This window comes from Numida meleagris, chromosome 4 (assembly GCF_002078875.1).
Source record: "Numida meleagris isolate 19003 breed g44 Domestic line chromosome 4, NumMel1.0, whole genome shotgun sequence".
Classification (NCBI taxonomy): Eukaryota; Metazoa; Chordata; class Aves; order Galliformes; family Numididae; genus Numida; species Numida meleagris.
Window position 1 is genome coordinate 8,020,889 of NC_034412.1, and position 21,443 is coordinate 8,042,331.

A 21,443-nucleotide genomic window follows, 5' to 3' on the forward strand; every position below is an offset into this window, starting at 1 on the left:
TTGAACTGAAAGAGCAAGATAGGTAGTATACAATGTGAAAACAGTGGTTTAATGCCTCATATCCAAATTGCAGATCAGCAATATTGGAATTTGTGGCAGAAGGGGTCAGAAAATTGGGTTTCTGTGATCTTTGTTATTATGCACTGAGAAGAGTTGCTCCTTTGGAGCTTACGTTCAGGTTTCCGCTGAGCAGCAGATTGAAACCAGTTCAGTAGCCCCAGTAATTACAGTACTCATTGTCACAAGATGCCTTACCCAGTTAGGAAAACTTTCACTCTTTCCTACTTGAAGCAGCCCTCCTCCTACTTCGGAATGCAATAAAAACATTATTATTAGCCACATTTTACCAACCCAACTTCTTTTAGTGCTTGAATAAAACAGTGGAAACTGAATTGCACAAATGGAGTTTGGAAACACAGTGAAATCTGGAGTTGTGTGTGAGCAGCTGGTCGTGGAATTGGAAATTTGTTTCCATTGTTTTTAAGAATATTTGAGGAATCTGAATATTGTATTTTGTATGTCTCTGTCTACATATCAGTGGCCATGCAGCGTTGCCATTTCGAGTTCTGTAGCCACTTAGGCCTATTTTATCCTCAGAGCTGTGATTCCCGAATTGAGAGCAATTATCTTGATGGCTAATAGGCTTCAGAAAACAAGGAAATAAGTAGGTTCTTACATCTCATAAAATTCCAGTGTCTGCTGTTAGTTCTCCCCATTTTCTGTTGTCAGGTGCCTGCAGAGCTCTCTGCGTGGCTAGTTACACTATGGGAACATAGCATTAGGAGATGACTGGAATTATGTAGTGTGACTAAAAGGTTGTGTCTGAATTATAACAAACACCCAGCAGGCTACCCGTAGCAAAGCTGAGGAGTTTTTTGCACGTCAGTTAAAATATGTATTTAGTCTCATTGCCACAGATGGAATGAACAAGAGAGAAAGGAGCACGTTAAATCCAGACAGTAACAAAATGGCCATCAGGTGGCCCTTGTTCTCAGCAGCATGAGGAGCAGAGGTTTAATTCAGACATATTTTCATGCCCCAGACCACCAGTTCCAATCATCTGTGTGAGCCAGAATGCTTTTTTTGTTTGTTTTTTTCCTGAGGTAGGACTTGCTATTATTTTTCGTATTCACTTACAGCTTTCTTTATACGCCTTGCACATAATAAGTAACTGGCAAACTCTTTATGCTCTGTTGGTAGAGCTTAGCATTTAATACAGGTTGCACAAATGTGGTGTTACTGATACAAAAGGCACGCTAAATGTTAAGCCTGCTAAACCTTTCCTGGCAATCACGAAACCCTAATTTGGAGATAGTATTTGGGGATCGGCGGTTTAGCTGCAGCAGAAAATCTGCCATCTGCTGGCCGAGGGGGAAAACTACTCGTTCAGCGTTGAGATGCGCCGGGAGGAGTGCTCGAGTGGCTCCAAGGGGAGGGGAAACTGGCAGCTCGGTGGAGCTTTTCAGCAGCAGTTCTGTTTCAGAGCAGGTGAGTAGTTTTCTGACAGCGTGTTTGTCCATCAGGAAGTACTGCTCTGCTATAATTAAAACTTTCTGTGGGAGCACGTCAATGAGAAATTGAAATGTTCCATTCTAAAAATGTCAGAACATACTGTTTAAAAATGTTTTTGTCCAGCATGATGTTTTTTTTTTTTTAAAGCAATCATTTCTGTACGCTATAAAAGCATTCAGTCAAAACTGCAATCGACGACTTTGTATGAAGAACTGGTAAAACCTCACATAACCACTCTAGCACATCCCAAGTTCAAAGCAGTGAGAAGTGTAGGAGTACTGGCTGTCACTGCTCTGCTCTGACTGCTTGCTCTCTGCCTCACTGCTTGTGCTGTGCAGGTGTGCCCTGTAAGGACAATCTGGCAAGGCTCTGCCTGTCTCCTCATTCAGATGAGGCACATCAGGGATGGAAGGAAGCTTCGTTTTTCTTGTCTTCCTGTCTTTATTTCTCTTGCTGCAATTTTTCATGTTTTTCTTAAATTGCGATAGCAATTTAAAGAAAAACTGTTCTGAACTTAGACTTATACACAAAGAACTCCCAGTTATGCCCAGAATCATACTGCTCAATATCCAGGGGGGAGAAGGAATCAAGCAACTAAACATAACTCTTAAGACTTTCCTTTGTATAGCTTTGTGTGATCAGTACTTGTCATGTGCTAAAAGGAAAATATAGACTTTGCATTTTATCCTGCAAGGAAAGCAATGAACAAAAACATTCCAGGATCTGATTAGCAATAGATCCGAGAGTTGTTATCTTTATATGTTTCCTTATGGTGGGGCTCTAGCTAAGTTGGATTTCTTTAAGACTGCTAAATTTGCTTTCAGAAAGGACAGCGTTTCTGATTATATAACATCAATCATGACAAATAATGAATACACATCTGTATGATGGCCAATCAAACTGTGCTAAAGAAATGCTTAGATTCATGTAACCAAGCTGAATTTATATTCAAAGAGATATTTTCTAATTGTGGATTTCATGGCTTAAATACCATTTTAATGTGACCTTTAATGCAATTTAAAAAAAAAAAAAAGAAAAAGAAAAAAAGATTGTGCATGCAAAATTGTACTGATTCTTCCTCATGGTGGGTTATCAGCCTTGCAGAGTTCTGTGGGTCCCTGTGCGGCTGCCTGCCATGCAGGCTAGGAGCGTGCCCAGCGCGGAACATTGATCACATCCGTAGAATCCAGGCACAGGAGAAGGGAAGAGTGCTGGGGACTGTTTAGATTCAGAAAGTCTGAGTTCAGTTCTGTGATTTGTAGGGGCTGCCCTGTCATGGTTTGAAATACCCTAATGCAGAGGTCTTTTTTTCCTTTTTTTTTTTTTTTCTTCCTCCCTTCCCTCCACCTCCTAGTTCCATCTCCTGTCCTTTTCTTCATTGGCACTGTTACCACCATCAGTCACTTGTCCCTTCCGTTCACTCTGTTTCCATCCTTGCCACTAAGTTGCTGCTTGCTTTTGTTTTCTTTCCCCCTTTGTTGCAGCAAAGCTTTACCATTTGTAGCACCTGATCTTTTCAGTAACTTTGTGTGAAAGGATAGTGGTTCTAGCAGGTGAACTGATTTAGCATTACACCATTTATTTGTGTATTTATTGTGGTGTGTTTTTCCAGCTGAATGAGTTAGCAGATCCACATAGGGTGAAACTGTTTTTATTTGCTGGAAATACTGGCTGGATGTATTCCACCATAAACTCAAGTTTTGATAGATACACGGAATACAAAATTCAACCCAATCTCTGAATTAAACACAGTCTTAGAATGGAAGAGGGTAGACAAACATTGGGTAACTTAAGTGTTTGCTGTTCTGTCATCTAATCTGTAATGTTTGTGCACCTCTGCCCATGAAAATCTCTGTCATCAGAACTCTGCTGTGTAGTTAACATACTGTGCAAAGAGAATAACTGAGCTGCATTATTTAGTGTTTTCTGAGCTCTCCTTGTTATCTGATTCAACAGAATAGGCTGCTAATGATAGACTGGTGTCAATGTTAATTGGAGTCAAGAAACTGGCAAGTAAAAGAGGTTCCTTTATTTTATTTTCTTCTTCAAAAGATTCACTCCAGGAAATTAGAGATATATAATTTCAGATATCTAAGAAAGGCATCCTTGCTCTATATTGGCTTACTTTGCCTTATGCATATTTGGTTGAAATTCTTCATGTAATCTGCAAAATTCTTTGTTTTTTTAAACGTAACATAGTGAAATCTGGTGCAGTGGTTCACTGTGTGCTCATAGCGACATGGGGCAGATGAGATGGTCATGACTGAAACTTTGGAAACAGAAAGCTGTTGACTTGCCTGGTCCTTTTACTGGACAGCTTCTGAACCATTGGTGCCATGTCTGATTTACATTTTTGCCAAATGTGCAAAAGTTGTGCAGACACAGAGTACTGTTGACCTACCTGAGCGTTCTGGCTAACTGAATAGGAACTTTTGCCTCTTAGACCACGTACATTTCAAAAGGCAGAACTTTTCTGGTTTTCTCTGTAGGGCTTCTGGAGAGGATCCTACGATGCTTGGATTATTGTAATGCATCTGCAAGATCAAAGCTCATCTCTTCATTTTCGGGAGGTGGTGGGTTTTCTGTTGTAAAATCGATGTTTTCTGCAGCAGAAGGCAAGAGATCCTCATTTGTGAATTCTCTGGGAAGGCTGGGGGGAATGGGCAGGACCATAATTGGTTTCCAAGGTTTTCCAGGACACTTGGGGAGAGGAGATTTTGTGTGATCTGGCGACCCATTAAATAAAGAGGTATCAGGAAGATTTACTGGTTCTGTAGGAGTACTGCTTTCTGTCCTTGCAACCTCTGGATTAACGAGCTCCGATTCTGTTTCAGCAGTGGATGACGGGCGGTTTTCTTTGTGACCAAAACCCCTTTCAGTGGATTCCTCAGAAGATTCAGATTCGTGATGTTTATGTTTACCATTTTTACCATGTTTTTGATGTCCACACCTATGGCCGATTCTGTGCCCACAATCAATTTCCTGCCGGTGCCTTTTGGCAGATTCGTGATCCTTTTTCGATCCGTGCCTATGTCCATGCCTGTGTTTATGCCCAGGTTCACCTTCGCCATCTGGTCCCTGTCTATCATCTCTTCTTATTTCTTCACCAGCTGTTTGACTTTCTCCTTCATTTTTATCGGAGGATGGAATTTCATCTTCCTGGGGTAATAAGGCAAAGCTTCGTAAAGGAGTGAATCCTGGAGGCCTTCTCACCATTGCAGTCTGAAAAAACAATGCAGTAATAGCTGTATTTGTTACGTGTATGAGATCAATAGCTTCAGATTTGGCAACATCAAAACCTCATTGCAATATATGGGTCAATTATTAAAGATATGTTACCAGATTTTCAAAGCAAAGCTAATAATCTGTCTCTAATGAGCGTGAAAACAAATGTCCTCTGCAATAACTCTGGAGTATTTTAGCAGCTGTATTTTAAAAGAGCAATATATCACTGAAATTCTGCCAGTTAACATGGGGGTGAAACTACAGAGAGGAACGTATGTATTTGTTTTAATTTATGAACAATACGGTTCATTTCTAGGACTAATTGTCCCTGCTCTTGCTAGAGCATAGCGTTCTGATATACAAAAACAATTCATACTGAAGTTTGACACATCTCTGGATAGTCTCAGTGCAGGAATATGCCCTAGATCTGGATGGATTTGTCATACGAAATGTAACTATTCAATTTTCAATTTCTTCATTTGACATATTTATTTCATAGGACTGTTTAGAAATAGTACAAAGGGGTTAATGCTGATACTATAAAAATGTTTGATTGTTATTGAGAAATCTCTATTCCCCCATCAGTGTTCCACTCGAAAGTAAAGATTGAATGCCTGACGTACAGTCCTGTGAAAAATTAGGTGTCATTTATCTCAACTGTAGTGCCTGATCCTTACCTAACTGCAAATCAGGGCTCTTCAGGTTGGAGCTAAATTTGAAAATTGTCATGGATACAATGTTTTAATGGTGACAAAAGGGAGAGCTATTTATTAGTTGATACAGAAAGAACGAATAGATAATTATGAAGGTGCTGAGCTTAGTAAAGTTGCTTAATGTGAATGGAGGTTAATCAATCTCACTTTATTCACTGTATCTTCATTTCTTGACTGGGGAGCATGAGAATCTCTGGATTTATTAAAAACAACAACAAAAACAACCCAAACTAACAACCTGCAATCATCAGAATTATAATCAGAACTAAAAAAGTTCTGATAACAAATATATATATATATATATTGCATTCTGAAGCTCTCAGACTTGGGGGCTAGCTAGTAGTGGATCTGGGCAGGGATCTTCCTGCAGAGACTGATGACTCATGGCAGAAGGAAATCTAATGTGAAAAGATTCACAGATGCTTTTGAAATCTGCATGTCTGTTGGGTGTAATTATTGCATTGCCAAATAGATTTTTGTCTCATTTTTTTAAACTTAGTATAAATACTAATTCGAAGGAGCTGATGGGGCTTAATACTTCAGAACTTAAGTGGTAATGCAAATGAGCAGTCAACAGGCAGAATGTTGTCTCTGTCCTGTTGGTTTTCCTTGTGTTTCTGTAATCGCTGTTATCCATTGCTTCATGTTGCAGCAAAATTGCCTTTGGTGTAGCAAATTGCTGAGGTTAGAATGTGAGGAGTGTGGCATTACTGAGGTCTTAAAAGAACAGCGTGTTCCTTTATTTTTGGTACAACGAATGGGATCACTGGGAATGGATAAAGAAATTAATGTATGCCTTCACTTATGATCATAGAACGGCTTGGGTTGGAAGGGACCTCAAAGATCATCTAGCTCCAAACCTGCTGCTGTAGCCAGGGCTCCCAACCACAAGATCAGGCTGCCCAGGGCCGCATCCAGCCTGGCCTTGAATACCTCCAGGAATAGGGCAGCCACAGCTTTTCTGGGCAGCCAGTGCCTCACCACCCTTGGAAAAATTTCCCCCTTACATTTAATCTAAATCTCCTCTCTTTTATCATAGAATTGTTTGGGTTGGAAAGGAGCTTTAAAAGCCGTCTGGCCCAACTCCCTGCAATGAGCAGGGTCACCTACAGCTCCATCAGGTGCTCAGAGCCCCTTCCAGCCTGACCTTGGGTGTCTCTAGGGATGGGGCCTTCACCACCTCTCTGAGCAACCTGTGCCAGTGTCTCTCCACCCTTCTTGTATACTTTTTTTTTTTTCTTGTATCCAGTCTGATCCTCCCCTGATGATGATGGGTAATGAAGAAAAGTCATCGTACCATTGGCTGGTAATCAGAGCAGTTAACCTGGGGGAGGATTTTGTTCTCCCATGGGACCACATAAATTTTTGCATCGCAGCGCCGTGGTAGCTGTTGATAAAAACATCAAAAACAGCATGTTAAGGCAAGAAAATCAAATAACGTGTATGAGTTGTGCACAAAAAAGAATTTGCATTTTAATAATACTTTTAAATACTTGGAGTTTTATTGAATATGTATGAAATGAGTCTTAGTGATGGAGAAGTCTATACTGGGACAAATCACTGCTTAGCTTTCTGACCTCATAGGATGCCTTTGTGAACACTGTACTGCAGCTTTGAATTGGATGTTGGGTTTGTGTCCAGCACTTTTGGAGCACTGTTTAATCTTCATGGCATTCCTAACAAATATTGCTTGCTAATCATATTACCCCTACCAGAGATCGGGAAATTGAGAGAGTGGGAGGCCTTTCTTATTTTTCTAGGTAATGCCAGCTGCACTAACAGCTTTTAGCTCTTGGAGGTAAGCACTGTTCATATGGTGGGAAGAAGGAGTGAAAATGAAGAACCTTCTCTTTCCCAGCAGCTCCCTCATCAATGGTTTCTGGCTCTATCAGCATTGCTTTCCAGTGTCTGGAACAGATTTTCCCAGTATCAGCAGCATGTACTTCAGAAGCATAATTCCTATGCGCACCGGGAACATGAAAATCTCCTACTTTCCTTGACAGAAAGAGCAAACAGATTCAGGAGCATTGCCATCATTTCACATTACAGCCACCTCCTTTCTTTGATTCTGTATTATCAGAGTAAAGTCCCTTTTGCTTTGCAGTGGGCACCAAGATACCACAGTTGAAGTGACTCAGTTTAAGCTTCTTCTTTTACTGCCATTGTCACTGGTTTGAGGTTACAAACACTGGAAGGTGTTGCTGAAGCAAAAATAACAGAAATCAGGATCAAATGTGAGTTTACTTGTGTGTTTCAGGTTGCAAAGGAGTTACCCATTAGAAACATTACCATTGGCAACATCATCATTACTTACACTGTCTGTTGTGGCTTTACAGTCCTCGTTAAGCTTTTCAATCTCTTTCTTTGAGCAGTTTGTCTTCTGGATGAAAAATATTAGATGGTAGTTTTGTCCTGCAACCACCTGAAAAATTAGCAAGAAGGCTTTCTGTGATAAAGACATTTTTATTGAAAAGGGTTCAGAGACAGAGATGGTTTTCTACGAGCTTATACTACAGGCTCATATGACTTACAGTCTACAAGTGACCCCTGAGGGAATGTATGTTAAGAACAATATTAAAATGTTTGACAGAAAACCTATCTGCTTCTAATCAACTTACTTATTTATTCCTGTTCCCATTCTCAGAAATTCCAGCATAGAAACTGAAGGAGACAGAAAGGTCAGGAAAACAGGTCTACAGTTTTGGCTTTGTTTTATTGGATGCCTGTCATAATTTAATTAATACCAAATGAAATTGTTAGAGACACCACTGTAGGGAGCCAAATATGATGTAAGAAGAGTTGAATGTGAGTAAAATGAAGTGTGTGGTGAGCAGGCTCAGTTGAAAATGAGCGTATTTGCCAAATGTATTAAGGAGGGGAACTGCTTTGGTTGAAGAATGCGCCTGGTACAAGTTCTCTTAGTATTTTTACAGAGCCCAAGATAATGTATCTTGCTTCAGAAACAGGAAAATACATGAAATTCTTTAAGTCTATTTTTAAAAAGCGTGTACGCTGATATTAATCATGAGATAAAAGTGAGAAAAAAGTTTAAAAGATGAAGAAGCATGGTTACTGTTAGTAAGATAATATGAGCTGATCAGAAAACCTTTTGTGCGCTCTGCATTATCCAGTGGTACCCTTGTGCTCATGAGAAGTTCCCAACACAGCATTTTCTGAACAACTCCCTTGCTTTATTTTCAGTTCTTTCCATTAGAGCTTACAGCTACTGTAGAGTAGATAACATTTAAAATAATTTACAGAGTATTGGTGTAGTAGATCAAGTGGGTAGTTCTACCTCATAAATCTTCTCTACTTTTGAAAGTCTATGGAATGTTAGAAAGGCTGGTTAAAAAGTGGGGTAGAGACCATTAACGATGGTTATTTTTAAGGAGAATCAGTTTTAAAAGGAAAAGTAATTCTCAACCTGAACTGTCGCTGATTCTATTTCTGCAGCTTTATAGAAGAAGTCGTCATTGGTCTCTAAATTATACTTTTCCACAGAAACCTTCAGTAGTTCCTTCACTTCTGCGCTGTCAGTTGGGATAGGACTTGGACAACCAGGACAAATGCGAGTGGGAGGATTGACCACTTCTACAGCTGAAAGAAACCAGCAGATTTCAGATGTAAGGTTTCGGTATAGGTATCGCTAGGGAAAACCAGTTATTTATAAACCCCTGCCTTCTGGCACACTTCCAATTCGAGTCTATCAAATTAAACCAAAATATCTTTGCATTTCATATGATCAGCATTTTTATACCTTGGTTATCTAAAAGAGCACTGCATCAGCGTCTAGTGTTGCATTGGATATGTACTGTATGGATATATACTACAATTCTCTCACAAAAACAAGAATTGAATGTACTGACTGTGGATAGGTAGCAAATAAAGGCAGGGAAGGCATTTGTTGAAGAAAAACAAGCGAGCATGCAGCACTTACTACATCTACATACATGGAGTAATACTGTACTCCCTGTCCTAAAGCTGTGAAATTGTCATAATGTGTCTCCAAATAGATGACTGCAGGAAACATTAATAAGAAAGCAATTTGTGGATTTGATTGTAATGAACTTATAAATCATAAGTTGCTTACTTTCCAGGACAAAAATACACTGCATTTTGATATATTAGAAGATTAACTATGCAATATGAAATAAACAATAGTATTGATAGCTGAGTTACCAGTTTTGGCCTTTGTCTCCTTTGCCTTTCAAAAGAAAAAAATAGAGCATTTGAAATATTTATAAGTGGAAAAAAACTCTACAGTAAGACTTCATTAAGAGGCAGTGCAGCTTTTATCTTGAAATAATTGCTTTATCTTGTTATTATCAGTTCTCATCTCTTGGATTTTTATCTTACCCATTATTTTATGGTTGTAAAAAACATTAAAATTGCAGAACTTTCAGAACTGATAGTGCTAATTACATACCTGGAAATTTGCACTCGCTTTCAATATCTACAATCTCTTCCCGATGATTTTGGAATGCTTTGGCGTCACATTTACCTACACGCTGGAGTAAAAACAAAGAAGCAAGCAGAAAAACAGCTCCTCATTATACAGAAACAATGAAAAAGCTCTCACTGTTCTTGCTAACAGAATGAGTCAACCACACTACTGACAATTTCTTCCTTCAGTATGCTGGGAGCAAGAAGCCTCGCAGAGACAGTTCGCAGAGCCAATGAATGATTAGGGTTTTAGAGAGTTACTTAGAGAAAATAAAACTGTGAAAGAGAAGTTCAGTGACTTATTTGTATGTATTCATTACAGAAGGAAAGAGAAGTTTACAAACCAGAATCCAGTCTTATGGAGAAGTCTCTGGCATTTGTCTTAAACTCCAAAGATCAAAAGGAAGATCACACAACTAACAAATCAAACTGAGTTTCTGGGCCTCCTTGTATTCATCCAAGTGCTCTAGGGGAATTGAGGTAGATAATGCGCTTAAGATTGCCTTGCTATTTTAGGCTGAAAGAAAAAAATGTGATCCTCTTCTTTTTTAAATGTCATAGACCTGTAAGACTCGTGTCTGTACCATTCAAATTATTAGAAAGTAGATTAAGGAAAGAATTAATTGGCACGACTACTTCAGGATTGGTTTTACTGTTGTGAACAAAAGTTGTATTTGGCAGGTTTCTTCAGAAGCATCAACAAAAGTTTGTGGAGACCTGACATGTTGAAGATTTTCAGAAAGGTTTCAGTGAAGTCTCTTAATAAAGTCTCTAAAGGAATCAAATCAAATTAACTGTAGAATAAGAGGAAAGGCCGTTATGTGGATAAATAACCAGTTAAAATACATGAAATAGCATAGGATTAATGATTAGTTTCATAGAGAAAGGAATGCAAGAGCTGGATGTTAGATGTTGATCTGGCAGAAGGAAATTAATGTCGAGAAATACAAAGTGATGCACATGGGTGAAGCCCGTTCTGACTTCACGTTAGGCACTGAGCTGACAGATTCACAATCTTAGGGCTATGATGTACTTGAAAGTGTCGTCTATGAAAACATCTGCCTAGCAGTGGTTTAGAAAAATGGAAAAAAAATACTATCAAGGATTATTATCTAGGTTAGTGAGAATGAATGACATTATGGCCCAGAACAGCTCTGTGGTTCACACACATGGTGAGTACAGGGTACAGTTCTGGCTCTTCTGTTGCAGAATGAATAGTATGCACAGTACAGGTTACAACCAGCTTTCATGGAATTTGGTCATTCTAAGGAGTGGAATATTTTGTAATAACATATTCTAATAATATCTCTGGGTGATCATTTGCTGATCTTAGTTGCTGTCCTCGTTTCAGCTGCTTAATTATTCCATCAGTAAAGATCCAATCCCACAGACACTGCATGATCAAATCAGAACGGAAAGGAGGTACCTCTCCTGGATTACATGAGATGGACAGAAGCCATTATCTCCGGGTGACAGGTTGGAAAACTCAGGCTCAAGCAGATAAGTAACTTGCTTCATGTTTAAGGGCAAGCATTGTTAACAGAGAAGTTTGTTTCGTCTAGTCAGATTCTCAGTCTCCTATTATTTACTGCAGTGTTGTCAATCTTTTGGTTTTTGTCCACTGCTTCAGAAATGCAGTGATGTTTTTGAGACCACTAAGAAGCCATTTACGAACAGGGATGCAATGCTCAACAACGCACTTCCACGACAGCTGAAACAGATGTGAGTCAGGGCTCCTGTGGCTCCTTCCCTCACATTTACTAGTGACTGTACGTTCCTGCCCTGTATTTGGCACAAGCACTTGTCTCACCTCTTGGTGAGGTGGTTCAGGGAGGCTGGTTGAGAGAGCAGCTCTCCTTTTGGTGCAGTTAATTCTGTTCCAGGTCAGAGCAACAAAGGAAGTACCTGCTTTCGTGGCACTATTTAACTAGATTATGTGTATTTGTTAATAAGTCTTTTTTGAAGCTCTCTTATTTGGACTTCAGTAGAGAGAGATAGGTTAGCAATTCAGCTACTTAGGAAATGTCTTATGCTAGAAAAACAGCTTATTGTAATGATAACTTCTTGCTTTGTGCCTGAACAGCAATCTGAGTAGGAATTTCTTAAGAGTTTTATTATTTGGGTGAGACTTCAGATTCTACAGAGTAGTCTGCAAAAGTTTCAGTGGCTATCTTAGTCACTGATTCAAGAGAGAACTGCATAAATAGACAGATGTCTGTAAGCCTGCATTTAAACATCATTAGCTAAGTTAAGCAAGACTATAAATATATGTTCGAGTCAGATCTGAACCATTATTTGTTAATATGATATTTTCATGATAAACAGGTTTTGAAGATTACTTACACCTCCAGAAGCGGCGTTGCATTCATAAGTTAAATCTTGAAATTGGTCTTTGGAGCAATTAGTCTCCTTGATTTCATATTTAATTATGTAATTCCATCCAGCTACCACCTGGAACAGATATTTAGGAGATACTTACATTATGTAAACTAATACAAACTTTGAAGTTCCACTATTGAATGCAGTCACCAAAGAAAGCAAAACCACCCTTCTAAGTGTCTTGCACTCATTGAGCCATACAGTATTTATGAGCAAACCAAAAAATGTCCTTGTGATACAGAAAGTAAACTAAGTCAAGTAGTTATTAGAAATGCAGTTTATACTCGGATTCTGCTCCTGGCAAGCCTGTAGCCTTGTAATGCATGGTTTCATGCACTTTCCTCCAAAGTATCTGTTACTTATTACTGCCAGTGACAGGAAGCTGGTCTGGATGGATGACTACACTAATACAGCTTGGCAGTTCCTGTGTTCCTGAGTATGTGACATAGTAAAATAGTATCTGAATAATGTAACTTTACACTGCTGGCATCATTTGTTATTGAGCGTCCTGTGTTTGTCATCTGCTTGTAATTGTGTCTGCTTTGGGCTTTTTCCCCCTCCCCTGCTTTGTCCAGATCTTTGACCTCCCTTCATTTTCTCTGCAGGAAGTAGTTCTGTTTCCCTCACTGCAGCTATTGATTCTCACCCATAAAGTCTCTCCACGTGACAGCGTTGGATCAGGTAGTATTAGATTAAAAAAAGAGAAATAAGAATCGAAGATAAACTTCCCATCCCAGATCAGTTAAAGCAGAGGGCTGTGACTAGTCTCTATTGGCCAGAAGTGTCATGATAGTTTTCTTTCCAGCTGCTGAATTGCAATCTCTATGGCATTTGGTTGTGAGACTTAATTGTTGTGTAAGCTTGTCTTTCAGCTAAGAGAATCATTGTCATCAGTAAATAAAGGAAGGACTGTCAGAATTAAATCATGGGTCAAATTGACGTGAGACTAGAAGATGCTTTTTGGCTGAGTAAAAACATACACAGAGAAAAGGGTTTGTAGCTGGTGTTGAGTTATATACTAGTTAAAAAGCAAATTGGAAACTTGGCTTTCTAGCAACATCACACCAAGCTGTAGGAGAACCTTTCATGGAGAAATAAGCACTGCCTGCAGTACCAGAAATTTCTGCAGCCTGAGCATTCACTTGCAAGGCAGATATTCTTCTGTGCAGAAGTCTTTCAGCCAGTGATAAGCTTGCTTGCTTTCTTACCCATTTTTTCCTTTACTGGGTTCACCTATCCTACAGTGTATATCAGCTTCTGACATACAGGTCCTATTGCATTGCAAAAACGTAGGTGCCTTCTGCTGTTTGAGAGGCTGTAGAGTGTAAGAGACATCTGCACAAGCTGGCACAAAACCTAGAAGAGATCTGTTCCTGCTGGAGCTTCATGGACAAGCCAAGTGGAATACTCTAGAGCATCAGAGATGACACAAGATGCTTGTGTCAGCATTGAGTAAAAATAAACTGGTGCTGAGCACTGGTCAGTGGTAGCTGCAGATAAAGAAAGAAGTATTTAAAACCAGTTTGTAAACTTGATAGCTCTGAAAATCCAGCAACGGTTTTTGATTCCGTGTAAATGAAGGGAGTCATCTACATGGTCTATGCTCCATATGAATTCTATATACTTTTATTATGAAGTATAAAATACCTTAAAATCAGAAACATATACATGACCAAAATATCTTTCAAAAAATGTAGAGAAAAAATCATATACAGACCTGTCTTTTAGCATCTGTTATTTCCACAAGTTTAAAAAGGGCAGCTTCACCACTGTGGTTGTTGAACTTTTGAATGGCTTTTTTCAGAATTTCTGACACTTGTGGATGGTCACTTGATATAGTATGAAAGCATCCGAGACATACACCCTGAGTCAATGGTATCATTGGTTGAACTGGAAAAGAAACCAAAAAAAAAAAATGCAGGGCTCCATGTTAAGAAACCTCAGGTTTTAATTTTTCATGTATGGGAATGTGAAAAATGGTTCAATGAGCCAGAATCTTTTCTACTTTTAAGCAGCGTGATCAGCGAAATCCAGATTTTAGTTTCAGGCCCTGCAAAGACCTTCACTGTACTTAGACACAGGCTTCTGTGTGTGGCAGTAGGGGCCATCCATGAAATTTGTATCCAGCAGTGAACTTAATTCAGAGGAACAAATGAGTTCAGGAGTCACTGAATCTCTGAAAAAACTTACGGGTAGTTTTGACACCACTAAGGAAGGGTCATCCCCCATCCAGTTAGAGAAAAAAACAGGGAAGGTCACCGCTGAAGAGATGTTCTTCAGGTTCTTCGAAGCTCCCCTGCTGTGTGCAGCTGCTCGCTGTCCTCACCATGTTTCAGGAGGGGGACTTTGGCAGGAGCTTTTTGGCTCACCCACGTGAACAGCTCTGACTTAGAGCTCCTTAGGGACCGTAGCCGAACTGTTCTGCCGCTCTGTTGTGTGAGCTCTCCCTGCTAGTCACTTCAGCTGCCACTTGCCACTTTGTGTTACACTCAGGCAAAGCTAACTGGATTGATTGTCGATAGGCAAGTTTGATGGGATGCTCAAACTTCTGTTTCCTACTACTAATCCTATTAACTCTCTTTCCTTTCTAGTAATCATGGATTAGATTTTCATAAATTAATTTTATAGTTCAGTACGTAATTAATTTCATGATTCGGTGAGCTTGGGACAATATATGGCCTCTGTGGAATTGAAATAAAATTTGTGTGCCTGATCCTCAGCTGACATAAATTGGCTTTAATGGAGTTATGCCTGCTTGCATCAGCCAGGGAATCAGTCCAGGGTCCGCGTGATCGAACAGTTCCACCAAGAAGGCTGAACTCTATGTTCCCTAACATGGAGGGAAAGTTCCTCACCAGTTAGGGTCTATTGCTTAACTCTTTGTGTTTGAATCCTTTGCATTTGATTTGGTTTCTTTGTACGTATGGAATATCTCAGTGTAAGCAATACTATCTAGTCTTAGCTCTCCAAGAGGCGCTTGAACAAAATCTAGCCCATGTTATTTCTGGCGTCACTTATTGCTGCTGGCTATTGACTCAGCAATGAACACTAGATATGCATTACACAAAAATATCACTGTATTTTCAGAGAATAATAATAAAACAACAGTACACTCAGTTCCGAAAGGACTACGGTCTTAATATTCTTATAAGTTCTGAACAAATATGCATGCTTTTTTCAGAGTTGCTGTGTTGTGTAGCTGAACTTCTTAGGCTGAGTATGTAATTCTTCTAATTCGTGGTTTGGTTGTTTTGTAGCTTTCTAAATTAAGATTCAAATGCAGATTCCCCATGCACTCTCTGTGAGATTCACACACATTCTGTTGGCAACTAGATGTCACCATTGCACTACAAATTTGAAACTGAGTGGCCTCTGCAGTAGCGGAACATGGAGTTTGTGTGTGTTCCTGGAAAGACACTGGCTGTAGGTACAGACATTATAGCTTTAATCAAGAAAGCTAGGGGAAAAAACAAACAAACCAAAACCAACATAAAGATAAGCAGCCAAACATTTTGAAAGTTGTGGTAAATACTTGTGTAGTTAATATACACTTGGCTCTATGCTACCAGTTAGGTGGATTTTTAAAACTAGCGCCGATTTGTCTTACGTGAATGCTGGCCACAGATACATAAAGATCTCAGCTGCAAAGCTTTCAGACAATGTGACCAGTTTCTGATGAAGACAATTACAACATAAACATAAGTCTCATATGAATGTTTTATAGGCAAGCGAGGTAATGCTCCTCATTGTTAAGATCTCAGTGATGTTATAGTTTATCTTACATAATTCTACCACTACTGGATTTTTTTTAACTAAAATCTGCTTTTTTTTTTTTTTTTTTTCCTCTCCAGTTCAGGGTAAATTTTTCTTTTGATAAGCTTTAACAGAAATAACACAGTCATTTTTAGCTTGGAGAAAGTTAAGGTACGATTCTGTCATTTTTTTTTCCTATTAATTTCTGGTACAATTTCATACCTGAATAAGTGAGGACAGAAATTTTAAGTGTGGAAATGGGTATCTAGTGCCCACGTTACTGATGTGCCTTTGGTCTTAAGCAAATTCATTTCATTTCTAGTGTGTGAGAAAACTTACTACACACCCACTAGACGCTTAGCTTGTATGCACATGACAGCGGAGTGAAACTTTTCCCTTTAACATGTAATTACTTTTGAAAGATGATTTATGAATATATGAATAGAATGATGAGGAACTCTAAAACTTTCTGACAGTCTCAGCATGATGTTTTTCCCATTCTTTATTTTCCAGTGTACTTTATGAATGGTGTCCCAAACAATTACTTACCTGGAACAATTTTGCAATCTTGTGAAACATTACTTGTTTTTTCAGCATTATTCATGTGAACTTGAGCTGTGCATTCTCCCGTTTTCTGCAAATACATATGACAACATTTGACTTAAGTTTGGTTGATGAAGAAAAATACTGTGCTGTAAATTTCTTCAGCTGTTGAACAAAGTTGCAAGTTGAGTTTGGGGAACAAGTTCATATGCACTTTTGTAGTGATGTCAAATCTACTGTTTTGTTACTGGAACTGTCTTGTTTGCTAGGAGAGCAGAGAACGAACTGCGCAATTTATTTAGAAGATTGCTTTGTATCATGGTTGATAAGTGTTAATTAACTAAAGAATTTACTGCCAGAAAAAAGGAAATGAACACATTCTCATAAATAAAGTCTAAAGAACTGTGTTCCTCTCTGCTGATACAAGATGTGCACCAACAATCGTGACATTTCGTATTGATTCAAATGATATGATTTCTCTTCAACCCTTTTTTTTTTTCTTGCCACGTGTACAGTATGAAATGACAATGATTTCTGCTGGGGACTGTAGTGTTCCTGCATGCTATGTGGGCCTGATTGCACCTCCCCTTCTAAGTGCTTTCTAATAGCGCAAGCCAGATGGGCTTTGCACTGCTAAACACCCCCTGGTAAATGTTCTGCCACAGTGGCTTCCTTGTCAGTGTTTTTATTGGTGCCGGTCTGGTCAGTTTGGTTGTGCAGCTTTCCATTATACACAAGCAATAGGATGTTTGATAGCCCTCACACTCTTGTTGCATATGTACCTTCTGTTGGATTTATTGTGAACCATCATATTGAAGATTTAAAAGGATCCCTTCTGCTGAGATTCAGGATTATAATGGTAACCTCACAAATATGGTGGTTAACTTCAGGGTTGTAAACTGTTCTGTTCTGTACTTTATTTCTATAAACTATCAAAAACAACGTAGCTAAGAAAGTTAAATTCTCTTCTGTGTTTTTTTCCCCAGGAGAGTAAAGTCCTGGTCATTTTACTGATGTTCCTGTTCTGGGAAGTTTTAAAGGTAGATACTTACAGCTTCTGCAGGTGCTTTGTAATCACAGTCCTTCCAGAGTTTGTTTTCCTCAGTGGCACAAGTGGTCTCTCGTATCTGATATCTGACGTAGAATTGTTTGTCAGGACCTACCTGGATAAAAACAATACGCAAGTCATCATTTGCATAGCGATCAATCAAGGCATCAGTGAAAAGATAAGAACTGTAAAGAGTGAATACTATCCATGGGTTACCTTATGTTTTATATTATGGTTTCAGATTAGCTGCTAATCTCCATGAAAGGTCTCCCATATCTCGCTATCTCTCAGTAATTATCTAAGTATATTACTGAGTGTTTACCTGTAAGTACAAATATGGAATGTCCTACTACCTGTGCTTTTACATAGCATATCTAGGATTTAAAAAACAGAAATAAGTGATTAGGTTTTCTACTCGCATTCAAGCGTATTCCAAACAAGCAAATTAGAGTTGCTGCTTGGATAGTTAGCATAATTACTGGTTTGGACTATGCTCCTGTTCAGTTCCCTCACTCTCACACTTGTCCTTCTCCCAAATCTGTCCATTCTCCTTATGTACAACCCTACAGGCATCCCAGAGGCAGCAACAGCCAGCAACTGGCAGTGCCCAAACTGCCTGTACTCTGTGGTGTCACGGTACTTAGGCTGCCCTGCATCCCTGGAGGAACAGGGCAGAGGAGCTCTGGAGGCAGCCTTCGGCTGCACCCGCAGTGCTCCTATAGGTGTTAAAGGCTGTGCTGCTCTTGAGGATGGCCTCACAAATCCACTAAATAAAATACAAACTATGGAAGTTTGACCTGACTAGTGCAAGCACTTCTGATGATGTTAAATAAGTAGGGGGCATTTTCTCCTTGTAATAAATTGAGTAGTAAGCCTACACCTACAGGTAACGCTAACGCGCTGCAAGGTTTGTAGCTCATCCTTCAGAGGAGATATAAAGCCAGAAGTTCTAGTTTACTTTTGAAATACAAACACACACAGTTGCTGTAGTTTAACATTAATTCTCCCAGCTGTATCACTTGAGGATAACCAAGTGATAGTTCTTGTCTTAGAAAGAGAAGCTGAGTTAGAACGGGTGGCGTATACTGAATTTACTCTGGTGTAGATGAAGACAGAATTACCTTGTGTTCTTTCAATTCCTCTTATATATTGCTACATCTGTACAGTAAGTAGATGTATGCAATGTGATGACTGCAGGCTGTAAGACAGGATGAAAAGGTCTCTAAAAATATAATGGACTTAATCCTCAGCAAGTGTAAATTGACACTTATGGAGCTGCATCAGGTTATACTGTCTGGGATGTGGATTTAAAGAGCCAAACTCTGTTGTCTGTTAACAGTTTTCTAAACCTGGAATAAATCAGTTCAGTGAGCAAATGAAGCACGTGAGAAAATACATTGTTTCTGTGTGTCATTTGCTGTTGTTTTATTTCATTATTTTTTATGAACAGTTATGCCTTTAACTGGGGCAGGTTCAGTCTTCCACCAGCCAGCTTTTATGTTTTATTACCTTATCAATAATGAATGTGCATGAATATGTAATAACCAGCTATTTAATTAATGCATTCAGCGTTGGTAGACTAGCAATGAGTAAAATCTGTACTCTTTCTGGAAAAAGACTATGGAATATGAACAATTCTCTCTTGCAGATTCCTTTTCTGTTTTTTTTCCTTAGCATCAGTCAGATCAATGATTCAAGTAATAATTGATTTTCACCTCAGATCTTTTAAGAAAAGGCAGTATAGTGAGAGAAAGATGAACAGGAATTGCATTAAATATGTATTCTTAAAAATAGAACAGTAAGACAAAATACTGAAAATAATATCCTTTGGACAAGGAGGTTGTGTAATAGCTCTAATATAAGGAAGCAAAAAGGAAGGTGGTGTTATAGATATGATATAAAGAAGTTTGCATTTAGCTATTGTTAACGATGCATGTAGTTCAGTGAAGACCATGGGAGTATTAATTTCTTTAGTTATATAAAGGCTTTGACAAATTTCAGTCTTTGTCTGCTAAAATCTCCCCAGTCTGAAAACAGGAAAACCAGAGGGAAGGTGCCAGGAGATGTGGGTGGTTTACTGTAAAGCATTTAGCAATTCATGTCCCCGTTCTGAGCTCAATTTCTATTTGGGTAAAAGTGTCTTGTGATTTTGGAGTGCAAAATATTCTGTCTGACACTGGATTTCCAATCCAATAGAAAAAATTGCTAATGTTTTCAAGTAAAGCAATGCTTGTCATTATTATGGTAATATTATCTTTGTATGCCTCTCAGAGGTAAATACTCTTTGTTAGATTAAATCTGTACAGAAGGACTGCAGGCAAGAGATCACATTTCATTCTTTATTTCTCCTCTAATTTTAACTGTCACTCTATTTGACTAAAATATCACCTAGTGCTTTTAAATACATCTGTGACTCAGGACTAGTGTCAATCAAGTAATATTCAGGAGTAATTTATTCACAGCATTTGTGAACTTTATCAGGTCTTTTTTTTTTTTTTGGTGTGTGATACTAACTCTTCTGATGATAGAAGGGTAAAATTTCCAACAGAAAGGAGAAAACTGGATGGACAAGAAGACAAGTTGTATTAGTGCTGTAAGTTTTCTATTATTTGCTTTTCTAGTCCTTGCATTAGTAAGCAATTCACCAGCACACAGTTCCATTGGTAAGTACATAATATACATCCCTGCTTGTCACAGTGACAAATATCTTACTATGCAAGCCATTTCTTTGATTTTTTTTGTAAATATTTCTGCAAGACACTTTGCTGCCACGCTTGCTATCCCTTGTGAATTAGGTGGAGCAAATCTGATTCAGAGTGCATAAACAATTCCAACATGTTTTTTTGCAAAGTCTACTTACTGTTCTCTTGGCTTCCATCACCATGTACAGAGCAAACTGATTACCAGAAGCGCTGTCTCCATTGTATTTCTGCAGTGCTTTGTCAGTAGCTTCCAAGACATCAGGGTCATCACAGTCCAAAAATTCAAATGGAAGAGGGGTGGCTCTAGTAGAAAAAAAGCTACAACAGAGTGCTAGAACAACAAAAAGTTTCATAACTGGACAAAAAAAAAAGTCCCCTGCATTAGAAGGCTCTTTTAAAAAGCAAAGGGAAAAGAAATGCCTGACAAGGATTTAATCACCTCTTGTATTTTACAGGACCGATAGCAAAGTAAACAGAAAGAGTGGGTTGCTGGGGTTGGTTAGTTCTCATCATATCCTGTTTATACAGCAAATAAACTTCTGAGTTTCTCTAAACAAATTTTGTGTGGTCACCAGAATGACACTAAGGTTGTTCACCTGTTATCAAGATAACAGGCTAACCGGCTGCAGCTGGAGACTGGCTTACACTGGACAGGATGGCTCCTGAGCAGAAGAGCAAGCAAAACATTTGCAGATTTCTGGCTTCTTTCTAATATCAAGACTGTTACTCAGAAAGAATTAAATAAAACACCCAAGAAGGTCACAGTGGTAATGAAGTTCTAGTTCTGGACAAAGGCAGTGTAAATTTTATAGATCTGTTTAGATGCAGTAGTTCTGAGAAGTCAGAAAATATTTGAAAAAAAAGTCTTCGGACAGCTTCATATCATTGAATGCCACAAAACTCTTCAGTAGTAGTTGATAACCCTTGTCCTTCACCCTGCAATTGGTGGTGACTCTCTGCTGCCATGTGAAGGCTACCTTTGGACCATGGTTTAGTTGGTCTTCATGATGTGTTCCTATCGTTACAGATAGGGAAAATGTTACCTAAGAAGGGATTAAGTAATGCTGCCTGTATCCAGCAGAGGCCAAACTAGAGCTGGCAGGGAACATCTGGGACTTGTTGATG

General features: G+C 38.9%; 1 protein-coding gene across 1 annotated transcript; it reads right to left on the reverse strand.

Annotated features, from left to right (window-relative positions):
• KNG1 (kininogen 1) lies at positions 19-20,770 on the reverse strand. The gene is made up of 10 exons (XM_021394659.1): positions 20,477-20,770; positions 17,621-17,731; positions 16,575-16,659; positions 13,990-14,162; positions 12,237-12,344; positions 9,877-9,958; positions 8,875-9,047; positions 7,765-7,872; positions 6,748-6,837; positions 19-4,734 (listed from the first exon to the last, which is right to left on the reverse strand). The coding sequence occupies exons 1-10, from the start codon at positions 20,669-20,671 to the stop codon at positions 4,033-4,035; spliced, it is 1,827 nt and encodes a 608-aa protein (XP_021250334.1). The 5' UTR covers positions 20,672-20,770; the 3' UTR covers positions 19-4,032.

Excerpts from the sequence above, each read along its gene's own strand:
- KNG1 (XM_021394659.1), bottom strand. The coding sequence starts at position 20,671 with ATGAAACTTTTTGTTGTTCTAGCACTCTGTTGTAGCTTTTTTTCTACT. Across the intron at positions 7,873-8,874 it reads TAGAATCAGCGACAGTTCAG|GTGGTTGCAGGACAAAACTA; the intron begins GTTGAGAATTAC and ends CTAATTTTTCAG. Across the intron at positions 4,735-6,747 it reads GCTCTGATTACCAGCCAATG|ACTGCAATGGTGAGAAGGCC; the intron begins GTACGATGACTT and ends TTGTTTTTTCAG.